This window comes from Pseudophryne corroboree, chromosome 2, assembly GCF_028390025.1.
Source record: "Pseudophryne corroboree isolate aPseCor3 chromosome 2, aPseCor3.hap2, whole genome shotgun sequence".
In the NCBI taxonomy this organism is placed as follows: Eukaryota; Metazoa; Chordata; class Amphibia; order Anura; family Myobatrachidae; genus Pseudophryne; species Pseudophryne corroboree.
This window is the reverse complement of record NC_086445.1, coordinates 884552977-884567909: the sequence shown is the minus strand read 5'-3', so window position 1 is coordinate 884567909 and position 14933 is coordinate 884552977. Positions and strand designations below refer to the sequence as shown.

General features: G+C 46.5%; 1 protein-coding gene across 1 annotated transcript in view; it reads right to left on the bottom strand.

The window, feature by feature from the left end:
• Positions 1–14933, bottom strand: part of HIP1 (huntingtin interacting protein 1) — a 297153-nt gene that overhangs the window by 151582 nt on the left and 130638 nt on the right. Inside the window, exon 8 of the mRNA XM_063955990.1 lies at positions 7925–8065. Coding sequence (XP_063812060.1) covers positions 7925–8065 — 141 coding nt within the window. The remainder of the gene's footprint in view (positions 1–7924; positions 8066–14933) is intronic.

The following is a 14933-nucleotide window of genomic DNA, read 5'->3' as shown; positions in this document are numbered from 1 at the left end:
CCAGCAGATCCACGTACCAGGCCCTTCTTGGCCAGTCCGGAGCAATAAGAATTGCTTGAACCTTTTCCCTTTTTATTCTTTTGAGAATTTTTGGGATGAATGGAAGTGGTGGAAAGACGTACACCATCTGGTAAACCCATGGAGACACCAGAGCGTCCACCGCCACTGCTTGTGGATCTCTCGTTCTGGAACAATACAGCTGGAGTTTATTGTTGAGACGATAGGCCATCATGTCGATCTGTGGCATTCCCCACCGACGTGTCAAGCACCCGAACACCTCCGGGTGAAGGCCCCACTCTCCTGGAAGGAGGTCGTGTCTGCTGAGGAAATCTGCTTCCCAGTTGTCTACTCCCGGGATGAAGATTACAGACAACGCCACAGCGTGTCTTTCTGCCCAGAGGAGAATCCTTGTTATCTATGACATGGCTGCTCTGCTCTTCGTTCCTCCCTGTCGGTTTATGTAAGTTACCGCCTTCACATTGTCCAACTGAACCTGAATGACGTGATCTTGAAGTAGATGTGACGCCTGTAGAAGGGCATTTTATATGGCTCTTAGTTCCAGAATGTTGATTGGAAGGATGGTTTCCTGACTTGACCATTTTCCTTGGAACTGTTCCCCCTGGGTGACTACTCTCCAACCTCTGAGGCTTGCGTCTGTGGTCAGCAGAATCCAATTTTGAATCCTGAACCTTCGGCCCTCAGTCAGGTGAGAAGTCTGAAGCCACCACAGAAGAGAAACCCTGGCTTTTGGTGACAGACAGATCCTCTGGTGCATGTGAAGATGTGATCCAGACCATTTGTCCAACAGATCCAGCTGGAAGGGCCTTGCGTGAAACCTTCCGTACTGCAGTGCCTCTTAACAGGCTACCATCTTCCCCAGGAGGCGAATGCATAGATGCACCGATATCCGGGTTGGTTTTAGAACATCCCATACCATCGACTGGATTACCAATGTCTTGTCTAAAGGAAGGAATACCTTCTGTGCCTCCGTATCCAGTATCATCCCAAGGAACGGAAGCCTCTGTGTTGGTTCCAGATGAGATTTTGGTAGGTTCAAAATCCACCCGTGATCCTGGAGTAGTCGGGTTGAGAGGGCAATGTTGTCCAACAATCTCTCCCTGGATTGTGCTTTTATCAGCAAATCGTCCAGGTACGGTATTATGTTCACTTCTTGTTTGCGGAGGAGAAACATCATCTCTGCCATTACCTTGGTGAACACCATCGGTGCCGTAGAGAGGCCAAATGGCAGGGCCTGCAACTGGTAGTGACAGTCCTATAATACAAACCTTAGATAGCTTGATGAGGTGGCCAAATCGGAATATAAATGGTATGCATCCTTGATATTCAGAGACACCAATAATTCCCCCTCCTCCAGACCTGAGATCATCGCTCTCAGAGACTCCATTTTGAACTTGAACACCCATAAGTACGGGTTCAACGACTTCAGATTTAAAATGGGCCTTACCGAACCGTCCGGTTTCGGTACCACAAACAGGTTGGAATAATAACCCTGGTTTTGCAGCTGAAGTGGAACTGGAACAATGACCTGAGTCTGTACCAATTTTTGAATTGCTTCCTGTAAAGTCATACTTGCTTCTTGAGAAGCTGGTAAGCCTGATTAAGCCTGTCCTTTAAGGAGGCTGCCCCAGGGACAGGTAAGACTATCTTACGTGACAACCTAGATACCGATGCGTCAACAATCGGTGGGTTTTCCCATCTTTTTCTATCATCCTGAGGAAAGGGGAAGAATGTAAGTAATCTCTTAGGGATCTTGAACTTTTTATCAGGATTAACCCAGGTTTCTTCAAACAGAGAATTCAACTCTGTTGATGCAGGAAAAGTAGCAGAGGGTTTCTTTATTACATTAAAATAACATACCTCCTCCTCTGTCACCTTATCAGGAATTTGCAGAACATCTCAAATAGCTTCTATCAGAGCCTGTACCCTCTGTGACAGAGCTGCACCCCCCCCCCCCCCACACACACTGAGTCCACCTAACCCTTTCCTGCGTTTGACACGTCGTCATCAGTGTCAGCCTGCAGGATTTGTGCCAGTGTGGATAAATGAAAGGGGTATGAGGCGCTGGTGTGTTGCCTGAATCTCTATTCATCAGGTCATCCACAGACTGTCTTAAGTATTGCGTCTCTTTCTCATTCTGGGATAATTTGTTAGAAATATTCTAGATCATCCCTTTCAGTGTATCCAACCACACCCACTAGCCTGAGAATGTGTACTTTCCTAAGTATACTGTAGTGATCCCCCTGGGGAAGGAAAACACTCTGCCGTGCATGAAACACACTCCTTTGACATTGTAAATATGAAATCACACCCCCCCCCCCCCCCACAGGAAAAGGTTAAGCACAAGTAACCCACACAGAGCCCTGCTAGGGAGACACAGAGTATTTTGGAGCCAGCCACACAGTGCCCTTATTGCTAATTGCAAGTTTGGCTGGGTCGCAGACTAAGTACCCTGATAGGTGCTTAGTACACTAATAAAAGAAGGAAGAATAAAGGGGGATAAATGCATAAGTGGGAGAATGGGGGGAAGGAAGGATGGGGAAGAAATAATTAAATTGTGAAAATGAACACCATATTGCCTGGATGCTAGACAGGTGTCTTTTAGTCCACTAGAGGGTGGCGTCCCACCTCTCTATTTTAGATCAAAGTTATGTTAGCTCCAGAAATATTCCAAAGGGAGAGAAAGTCACAGTCCCGATAATTTTGTATGTGTTTGTGGCGGAAGATGGTTGGAGAAGTGATTAAGGTCCCACGTCGTGTATGGGGTACCCCTATGCAGGTTCTAGGTTGGGGGAAATACAGCAGCAAGGATAGACAGTCGGACTCCGGACACGCTGTCTCTACCGGTGTTCAGACTGGTCAGGGGGACGCTTTGGTACAGGCACCCTCCTGACCCCCAAATTCCCAGGAGTCAGTGCAGTCTCGGGTTCGGGGGAGATTTAACGCCAACTTCGAGCCCTGAATAGGGCTGTCTGCCGTGACCAACCCCTTCCCTTACATAGTCTTACCAGTTCCTCGCTGCTATGTCCCCACGTCTGTCTGCCTGCTTGTCCTCTCCTCCTTTTTGCTCCGACCGCCGCTACCCGCTGGAGGCTTCCACGTTCGAATTCCTGGTCGCGGCTCCATTAAACACTGTCCTTCTACACCGGTGTTCTTGGTGGGGCCCGAATAAGTAAAACTGGAGCTGGTTATAAGCTTGTTGTGAAATTTTGTGATCTTTATCTGTGTTAAACAATCTCCTACGCGCATCAACCCGCTGGGGTCTTCTTCAGGGAGTCTTCTTCCTACTCCTGTTGCAATGATTTGCTGTATGCAATTGTGATTATATGCTAATATGGGCAGAAGGTAACCCATGCAAAAGGACACCCACTGCGATTGCATCTTTGCGTACGGCGCCGCATGATTGCGGAAACATCAATAACATTGTCACACATCGGGTTGCCTCACAGAGCCTGAGTACCACTGAAGACGCGCAGGCTGAGCTGCTCTTCCGGGAAACAATATATGCACGCCCATAAAATGCCGTCCAAACGGCCATGACCCACCTACGTTCACATGACCACTCCCTCAAACCTTGACTTCCTGTCACTCACTTTGCAACTAAAATTTTGCTGCAACCACACTCGCGGATCACTTACTGTGCGTGTGCTTATACCAATGTGCAGTGCAAAAACATCAATCGATATGTGCACATCAGCAGCTTTTATGTCCACACCTGAATGACCCCCTGTGTGCACCAGACACTCAGCAATAGGCTTCACTCTTCTTCTAAGCCCGCCCCCTGACTCCCATTGGCTAATTTCACAGGAGTCTGGGGGCAGTCTTAGAAGGAGAGTAAAGCATAATGTTAAGTTCCGAGGGTAGGAATGGCCATCGGTGGGTTCTTCATCGATGGTACCATCGGTGGATAACCTCGATGGCGGGCAACCATCTGTAAGGGAACCATCAATGGTTTTGCCCATCGATGGTCCCCATTACTTTAGTATTGAGGTGGACGCGGGCCAATCAGAGCCCGGGGGCGTGGCTTCACATGTGTCCAGGGGCGGGGCTATGCTCCGTGTCCCTGACACTGTAGAGAAAAAAATATATATCTGATAGCTCTTCACCATCAATGGTGGGAAACCATCTGGTTCTCCCCCATCGATGGTAAAAGTAGTTGCCATTGGTCATAGGCCATCAATGATTTCTAATCATCGATGGTTGATGGCCTTCCCTATCCAAGGGTGCCGCATGGAGGCTTAATACACACGGGCCCTCATTCCGAGTTGTTCGCTCGCTAGCAGATTTTAGCAGCATTGCACACGCTAGGCCACCGCCCTCTGGGAGTGTATCTTAGCTTAGCAGAATAGCAAACGAAAGATTAGCAGAATTGCGAATAGAAAATTCTTAGCAGTTTCTGAGTAGCTCGAGACTTACTCCTACACTGCGATCAGCTCAGCCCGTTTCGTTCCTGGTTTGACGTTGCAAACACGCCCTGCGTTCGGCCAGCCACTCCCCCGTTTCTCCAGACACTCCCGCGTTTTTCCCTGACACGCCTGCGTTTTTCCGCACACTCCCTGAAAACGGACAGTTTCCTCCCGGAAACACCCCTTTCCTGTCAATCACACTCTGATCACTTCAACGATGAAAATTCGTCGTTCGGACGTGAGTAAATCTACTAAGTTTTGTGCTAAAATACTTAGCGCATGCGCACTGCGTAGCATGCGCATTTTTGCCTTAATCGCTCCGTTGCGAAAATCGGCAACGAGCGAACAACTCGGAATGACCCCCACAAGTGCTGTAGATCCCTGGGATAACCAGCCAGCACATATATTACATACAGCATAACATGCATGTTTATATGTGCTAAGCATATATGTGTGGTCGGCACTGCAGCCCCATCGCTGATTATAAGTACCTTCTGCAGGGATCCCAGTGTGACAGTGTATTTTTATCCATTTAGAATAGAAGTGTGGGAACTTTCAGAACTTGATTCGCTGTAATTTTTGCATAATGGCCCTCATTCCGAGTTGATCGCTTGCTAGCTACTTTTAGCAGCCGTGCAAACGCATAGTCGCCACCCACGGGGGAGTGTATTTTCGCTTTGCAAGTGTGCGAAAGCCTGTACAGCCGAGCAGTGCAAAAACATTTTTCTGAGTAGGTCTGGACTTACTCAGCCCTTGCGATCACTTCAGTCTTTTTGGTGCCGGAATTGACGTTAGACACCCGCCCTGCAAACGCCTGGCCACGCCTGTATTTTCCAAACACTCCCAGAAAATAGTCAGTTGCCACCAACAAATGCCCTCTTCCTGTCAATCTCCTTGCGATCGATTCTTCGTTAAATCCATAGCTCAGCAACGATCCGCTGTGTACCTGTATGATGCGCATGCGCATTGCAGTGCATACGCATGCGCAGTAGAGACCTGATTGCTGCGCTGTGAAAACGGCAGCGAGCGATCAACTCGGAATGACCCCCATTGCCCTGTGGTTTTTCACTGAACAATAAGGTATGCAAAATATTCATCAATTAAGTGTACAAAACAAATACAGTACTTTGTAAACGTACAGTACTGTACTTTGGCGTGCACTGTTCTAGATCACTTATATTGTGTCATTTCGCCTACTGACTACTCATTTCCTGTCCCACTTCTGAAAAGGAAGCAGGAAAACTTTTAACAAACCATGTCCCACTGTGTGAAACAGTTCAGGACCTATGAACCAACCGCATTCCAGAGAAATCCATAATGACTCACAAAGCACATTGATAACAGCGGTATTGTCACCTAAAAATTCCAATAAATTATTAACTGAAGAACCTCAGAAATGACGGAAGTTTTATTGTATAACAGCAACTGGCAGCATAAAGATGATCCCTATTGTGCTAGACTGGCACGTTGAGAATTTCTCTGTTTTCACACAATAGAACCAGACTGCAGTGTGTGGAAAAAAAACAGGCACAGCAGTTTAACCCCTGCACTGCCTGTGGTCGCATTGCACAGCAATCAACTAGCAGATAATGCGTTGCTCATAAAAAAAAAAAAAATATTGATCACAATGAGGTATGGCTGACATTTACCGGAAGGGACTTGCCAAGTACTGAAACGAAATTGATACATTTTTGCATTGAGGTTTTCCTGTCAGCCTTCCTCAAGATCAATATATCTCTACAGATCATTCAGACTTGGCTGAGTTACAAATTGACAAGGAGGTCGGTGGGGTTCATTTTCCTTTGTATGAGGTGCTCTGTTCAACATGCAGCATTCTCCAGAGAAACAGGATAAGAGGGTATATGTTTTGAACCTTGGAGAGAGATAAAGTGGAGAAGTTGCCATATTAACCAATCAGCTTCCAGCTGTCATTTATCTAGCACAGTCTAGGAAATGACAAAAGCTGATTGGTTGCTATGGGCAACTTCTCCACTTCTGCATCTCTCTGAAAGGTTTGCTACAACTCCGCTAAGCTCTTTTTTATTACTAAACCTGCTGAAGATCCTCTGAAACTAGGGGCAATATGTAATAGCCTGCAAGGAGCAGGTTGTTCGGGAATTTCTGTGGGTCTGCCCATATTTTTAAAGCGGCACTCATTTACAAGGCAAAACCGACTTGACTTTGCCATGTAAATGACTGCCGCTTTAAAAATACGGGCAGAATCGGAAAAATTCCTAAACAGCCTGCACCTTGCAGGCTATTACATATTGCCCTAGATCACTATTCATTTTCACACCTTTTTACATTTTATTTTAGCACATGGCAAGGGACGATTTCCGAACTCAGAAATTTTTTGTTCTGCTAATAAATCCTTCACCCTCCCCAGCTTGAAGAACATAATTCATTGGAGTCTGTAGCTGATGTTTTAGTGTTATTACCTGGAAAAGTTTAAAATACTGCTCATTGGAGGGTTGTTAGTTTTACTGAGGATCCCTTCCATGGCACCCCAACAGTTCTGCTGGTTAACAGAGTGCAATTTTCTCTATTTTGTGTTCGCAGAGGTCTCATACAAAGGAAAGGCAGACATTTGTTCATAAATAAAATGTTTTTTTTTTACTTTAAATGACTGCATCCTTCTAAAAAAAGGAACTCCCATTACTAATAGATGTCTCCTCAAATATAATTTTGTTAAGCAAGCTCCTTTGCTAAAAACCAAAAACCACCACCGGGCATTTATGAGAATTATAACATATAAATATGCAAAAGAGGATGCAAGGTTTATGCAACATCCTGAAGCTTCTGTGTGTTCTGATGGTCTGTGAAATTCTATGGCAACTTCACATCACTCTCTCTGTGGTTATCTATCCAGCACACTTACAGTCATATATTGGAAAAGGACCTTTATACTAATACTGCTATTAATAACAACTTGTTTGAAATGTTTTCTATTATAGAGTACTGTACTTAGGACCCTATTCAGTGGGGATTGCAGATTCTGCTTTTTAGCAGAATCTGCAATTCTTATTTTTGCATGCTGGAGCAGCCCCTTCGCAGGGCAAGGCCAGCCAGCATGCAACCAGCCATCCACCCACTGCGATCACGCTGTAATTGCGATCGTGCCGCAATTATAGCGTGGTCGCAGAACCTGTGGATGCGTCCAGTCTACATTTTTGGATCGGAGCGGCTGCGTGTGATGACACGTAGCTGCCCCAAAAATGCTGCGGACGCGCCCTTGTTTCCCGGACGCCACCCCGTAAATGCTTCGGGGGACTACCGCGAACATCTCTGCCTGTCAATCAGGCAGAGGCGTTCGCAGTTATTGTGACCTAATTGCATTAACTGCACGCGCAGGACGGGAACTGCGTAGTTCCGCTGGCGGGGTTATTGCGGCCGCATTGATTAACGATGCGACCTGAATAACCCCCATAATGTCTACTGTGTGCTACCACAGACACACATTGCATGTTGAGTGAATAATTCAATGTGCTCAGAATACTTACAAGAGTGCAGCTTGAAGAGTAGTTTCACAGTGTAGTCATATAAATGGCTGCAGTCTAGTATGACCTGTATGAGAGGTGAGAGGCGACACTGGCCAGCAGCGGTGACAGACACGGAACGGGACATGTCTAGAGATTTAAAAACTGTAAAAAAAAATAAACACACACAGATATAATATATATATTATATACATTGTCTTCCTGTTATTGCCAACCAGTAATGACAGCCACTGGCACACCGAGGAACATGGCAGTTGTCCTTCTAAATCTGCTACAATATTATGCTACGGTTTGGAACAATAAGGGCTCATTTCTCAGAAAGAATACCACAGCTTGTTCCCATTTCTTCCTTCTTTGGTCCACAGTCTGTTTTCAATTGTTGCTCATGTAAAAAAGGGCATGCATAGAACAAGAGGTACCCCAAGCCAGCTTCATTGTGACTGCAGGGTTTTCTGTCCTTCACCCAGAACACAAAGGTTCAAAAATATAAAAATGAAACTTGTAAACAAGACCTAACATCATGTTTTCATCACATCTCTCTCAGGGACAAGTTGGTATGATAAGTGACACAGTCAGACAGACAAATTCACCTCATCGCAATACTGAAATTCTTAAACCATACTTGTTGAGAAGCAAAGTTGAGAAGAATCGTTTACATGACTGGATTTGACTTATAAGCAGGGAAATTAAATCCTTACAGCAGTAATGCCATGAAAGAATGAGGTGGGTTTAACATAAATCACTGTTGCAAACGGATCCGGTCTTTAGGTTGACAGTAAGTAGGTCGACATGGTTTCCAGGTCGACAGGGACTCTAGGTCGACATGTTCTAGGTTGACATGACAAAAGGTCAACATGAGTTGTTGTTTTTTAAATATTTTTTTTTTACTTTTTCATACTTTACAATCCACGTGGACTACAATTGGAAACGGTAACCTGCCCGAAGCATGGCGAGCGAGGCAAACAATGCGAGATGACACGGTGCACTAATTGGGGTTCCCGATCACTGTAGGAGAAAACGACACCAAAAAAAGTTTTAAAAAATGCATGTTGACCTTTTGTCATGTCGACCTAGAGTCCCTGTCGACCTAGAAACCATGTTGACCTACTTACTGTCGACCAATAGTGGTTGACCTAGACACTGTCGACCTATGTTTAATCCACCTAACATACCACACCCGTTGCAAACTATAAGAAATTTGCTAATAAACCTTTTCTTTCGTTTGGATATTCAAGCTGCTTTGTTTAAACATGTCACATGATCAGGAGTGGAACTGCCAGAGGCAACAGAGTCATTTGCCGCCAGGCTCCAGCCCTGAAGGGGGCACCTGGCTCCTGCACTGACTCCCTATATACCGTCGCAGTGGCGGTTTGGGCAGGGTGACCTCTTCCCCCCGGCTGGTACACTTTACAGCATTTGGGTCATCTGCGACGGCAGCAAGGGAAAGTCTCCTCTTCCTTTCACATGCCATCAGCAGCTGTAGCCAGACTGCCTGGGTTCCGCAGCCCCTCTCAGACACACCGCCCCCAGCCCGCTGCCAAGAAATGGTAGCAGCACACTGGTCCGTGCTGTACCGCCCGGCTCCCTTTCAAGTGCTTGAACTCAGCTAGCGCCATTTCCTGCTCCATCATGAAGAGAGGAGAGCTGCTGCCTGCCACGGAACCCCTCATTCTGGGAGGAACAGCCAAAATCAGCAAAAAGGGTAAAAATGCATGGCATGGTGATCTTTAGGTATATTAGTGGAGGGGATGGGCATAAAGTATAGGTGATAGGCATTATGTATATAAGTTACATAGTTACATAGTCAGTGAGGTTAAAAAGAGGCAAAATGCCCATCGGATTCAACCTGTATTCTGCATTAATCTGTTCATATTATACTGTGCATGCTGAAGTAATGGTTTAGTACTGATTTACAGCAATGATTCCTACCACTCCCAGATAATTTTAATGTCAATATGCTAAATGCTAAAGCCCTTGATACGTTTTCCTGTTAGAAATTTGTCCAATCCATTTTTAAATGCATTTACAGAGTCTACCATTACTACTTCCTCCGGCAGTGAGTTCCAAATCTTTATTCCCCTTACGGAGAAGAACCCTTTACTACGTTGCGTACAGAATTTTCTCTCTTCTAGCCTCAGTGAGTGCCCACGTGTCCTTTACAGAGTTCTTTTAATAAACAAATCCGTTGCTAGCTCCATGTAATGCCCTTTTACACATTTGAAGATATTAATAATGTCTCCTCTTAATCTCCTCTTTTCTAGTGAATACATATTTAATTTAGTAAGCCTCTCCTCATATTCCAGTGTCTCTAACCCTTTAATCAATTTAGTAGCTCGTCTTTGAACTCCTTCTAGTTCCCCGATATCTTTTTTGTAATATGGGGCCCAGAACTGAACGCAATATTCCAGGTGTGGGCGTACCAATGATTTGTACAACGGCAGGATTACATCCTCATCCTTGGTCTCCATGCCCCGTTTAATGCACGCAAGCACTTTACTTGCCTTTTTTGCTGCAGTTTGGCATTGTGTTCTGTTACTAAGCCTATTATCTATGAGCACCCCCAAATCTTTTTCCAACATAGTTACCCCTAGATTTTCTCCATCTAGAGTGTAGGATGCAAGTGTGTTTTTTGTCCCAAAATGCATAATTTTGCATCTTTCTATGTTGAACCTCATTTTCCATTTAGACGCCCAGCATTCCAGTTTAACCAAGTCATTCTGTAGAGACTCCACATCGGTTTCTGAGTTAATTACCTTACACAGTTTCGTGTCGTCTGCAAAGATTGACACTGTGCTTTCCAGTCCTATTCCTAGATCATATAATGGGGGTGATAGGTATAAAGTATATAAGGGGGGAGGGGTGATAAACAATATGTATGTAAGAGGTGTGTGAATGCTTCGGGTACATACATGTATATGGGAAAGGGGATACGGGGCACATAAACAATAAATATATACAGGAAAAGCCAGGGCCACTTCCTTGCATTAGCCCCCCGGGATAAAAGTTGCCAGCCAGCCTCTGACCATGGCCTTCCTGCTTCAACAGAAGAGCTACTGAGTGGATGCAGAGTGCCGATCAACATCAGAGCGGTGCTCCCCATCTGTGACCTAGACTCTGTGCTTAGGGGGTAATTCAGATCTGATTGCTGTTGTGCGATTTTCGCACAGCGGGCGATCAGATCCGAACTCTGCATGCGTATGCACCGCAATGCGCAGGTGCGATGGACGGCTGCAACGGGGATCGCTGGTCAGCAACGGGATGGTGCGAAGGATCCATTTGCACGGGCGTTCGCAAGGAGATTGACAGGAAGAGGGCGTTTGTGGGTGGCAACCATAGGCGTGCGCACGGGGGATGTCCGGCAACCCCCTCACCATTAGCGAATTTACCCTGCTAAGCTGCAAAAGCAGAGGCTTAGATCCCGGCGAGATGCCTGTATTGAGTAGGAGCCGCGACCCCGCGACATGTCTGAATTGAGAAGGAGCCAACACAGTGATCAAGCTGAATACAAACTACAGCTCCCAGCAGCCCTTGCTGCCGGAACCTGGAGCTGAAGTTTACTTTCAGTTTGACCATGTTAGTGCGGTGCACAGGGGCGGATTGGGTAATTCCAAATGTCCCCAAACCTCAGTGGCTTTCCGGCAATGGCATCGTGCCCGCACCATCCGCCACCCTGGCACCGCACCACCCACCCACCATTGCGCTGATGAAGGCCCGTGGTGTTCGGACATGGTGGCATGACTTAACTACAGCAGAGCAGCTTCCACTTTGTTGGGGCTGCTGTCGGGAGTACGACCGCGACACCAATGCTGCTGCCTGGTGTCACTGTCAACTGGCCTCTGGCTCCCAGAAGGTGAGGGTGGCTGGCAGGACACAGGGATATAGAAATGGACACATACACACAGAGCCATAGAAGGGGGGACGGGGAGAGTCGACAGAGAGACATAGAATTAAGGAGTGGAGGGGCAGAGTAACATAGACAGAAGGGGGGCATAGAAACAGAATGAAAGGGGGACGATGACACAGAGAGACATAAAATGAAGGAGGGGGCACAAAATGAAGTGGGGGGAGGCTCCCCCACTGAATGTATGGGGATAGTAAGAGACCCAGGAGATACATGATGGTTTGGCAGAGAGACACAATCGTGAGATGATTATGTGGCTGAGAGATGATCACTGAAGGAGATGATGATGTGGCTGCGAGATGCAGGCGCGAGATGGTATGGCTAAGAGGCAACGTAGAGAGGAGATTATGGTGTGGCTGAGAGACGCATGGGGGATGCAAGGCTCATACTGTTTGGCTCATACCGAATTTTGGCTCATACTATGCGATATAATGTCAATTTTGGCTCATACCGTGTGGCGTAATGTGAATTTGGCTCATACTGTGTTGGATATTGTGACTTTCGATTCATACTGTGTGGTGTGGTGTAATGTGAATAAGGGGCACTGCTGTCAATAGCTGGTGAGCATGGGGACATGTGTGACAAATTTTGGTGTCCTGCATATATAAAGAGTCTGATGGCATAAAAAGAGGCAAATGTGGCTCTGACGGCACATGAATAAAATGTAAACCTTACTTGTGTTATATTAAAACTCAAATGTTCGTCCCAACTAAATCACCCATACTTTTCAGAGTGGCCCACTGAAAATAAAGGGTTAAAGGGGTGGGGTGTCTGTGTGTGTGTGTGTGTGTGTGTGTGGGGGGGGGGGGGAGTATACATATGCACCTAGACCCACCACTCTCAAGTTCTACCACTGGGTCAGGGATAGGTTGGGGAAGTGTAGGCAGCAATAGGGTGCAGCGGCAGCTAGATTTCAGGGATATGCTGTAGTGGACAGTCAGTGCCGGCCGGTGGTCGCACCATTATGTTTTATTTCTCTGGGGTGTATTATATTTACCTATATTATTAGGAACTAGGGAGAAATTAGATTAAGCCATGTCATTTTACTGCATGTAAAATAGTGCTAGACACGGCCAAAAGGCGGTGCACCCCCTAATAAAATAAGCTGCGCGCGCCTATAGTGGCAACTGACTGTTTTCAGGGAGTGTCCGGGAAAACGCAGGCGGGATCAAGCATTTTCAGGGAGGGTGTCTGACGTCAAATCCAGGCCCGAACAGCCTGATGCGATCGCAGTGGCTTAGTAAGTCCTGGGCTGCGCAGAGACTGCACAAAATCAGTTTGTGCAGCTCTGATACACATGCGATCGCACACTTGCAAAGCGAAAATACACCCCCCCTGTTGGCAGCGACTATCTGAACGCAGGACATCAAAGATCGCTACCCATCGATCAGATCTGAATTAGGGCCTTAGGATGTAATTCCGAGTTGATCGCTCTCTAGCAGTTTTTAGCAGCCGTGCAAACGCATTGTCGCCGCCCAACGGGGAATGTATTTTCGCTTTGCAGAACTGCGAACGCCTGTGCAGCAGAGCTCCTGCAAAAACATTTTGTGCAAAACAAGACCAGCCCTGTAGTTACTCTTAACGCAAGTGTGCATTGATTCTAACGTTGGTGGGTTGGCTTTTGACGTCACACACCCGCCCAGCGTTCGGCCAGCCACGACTGCGTTTTCCCTGGCACGCCTGCGTTTTTCTAAGCACTCCCTGAAAACGGTCAGTTGACACCCAGAAATGCCCCCTTCCTGTCAATCTTCTTGCGGCCGCTAGTGTGAATGAAAACGTTGCTAGAACATGTGTAAAACCACAAAAGCCTTTGTACCCGTACGTCGCGCGTGCGCATTGCAGTCCATACGCATGCGCAGAAATGCCAATTTTTAGTCTGATCGCTGCGCTGCGAACAACTGCAGCTAGCGATCAACTCGGAATGACCCCCTTAATCGGCTGTGCTGTGCGTGGTTGCAGACGTCATGTGACATCTGACTGCAACCCTGGTAGTTGGCTGTACTTTCACTGAGGAGCCGGCCTGTCTGTGGAGGTGGCAGTTGGGATATCAATATGACCCAAAAAAGGGAGAGGGGTGATATCACTCACACAGGGGAAAAGGGGCATGGATCACACAGGTGGAAGGGGGACTTGGTTCACACAGGGGCAAGGGGTGATATAACTTACACAGGACAATGGGGGCATGGCTCACACAGGGACCAGGGAAAGGGGGTACATGGCTCTTACAGGGGGGAAGGAATGCGACATGGCTCACACTGGGGCCAAAGTAGGGAATGACAACACAGGGGTCCATACACCTAAAGATTTATCTTCCAATCTGGCTGGTTGGAACGAAAATCTGGTAATGGATGGGAGCAAATGACAGTTGACCATTTGAAATGGTCAACTGTCATTTGCTCCCATTCATGTCATTTGCTCCCATCCATTACCAGATTTTCATTCCAACCAGCCAGATTGGAAGATAAATCTTTAGGTGTATGGGCAGCTTTAGACACAGGGGGGTATATTTACTAAGGTCCCGATTTTGACCGATTTGGTGTTTTTTAATCAAAGTGTCATCTCGGGAATTTACTAAACTAAAATCTCGGCAGTGATGAGGGAATTCGTATTTTTTTGGAAGTCAAAGAAAAAAAAATCGAATGAATACACCATCGGTCAAATGCGCCTGTTATTTTATACAACTCGGTCATTTACTAAAAATTCTAATTCACAAACACTGCCGGCAATAGCCAAACACTGCCGTGAAAAAATACAAATCGTAAAAAAAAGCAGTTTTAAAATAGACCTGCTTTTTTTTACCGTGTTCTGATAGGCATGCACGGATCCGTGAGATCCGCGCATGTTTATCAGTGAGAAGGGGTGTGAAAGGGTTAAAAATCAGAATTTTTTTTTGCGTGGGGTCCCCGCTCATAAGCATAACCAGCCTCGGGCTCTTTGAGCCGGTCTTGGTTGTAAAAATATGGGGGGGAAATTGACAGGGGTTCCCCCATATTTTAACAACCAGCACCGGGCTCTGTGCCTGGTCCTGGTGCTGGTGCAAAAAATACGGGGGACAAAAAGTATAGGGGTCCCCCGTATTTTTTGAACCAGCACCGGGCTCCACTAGTCAGA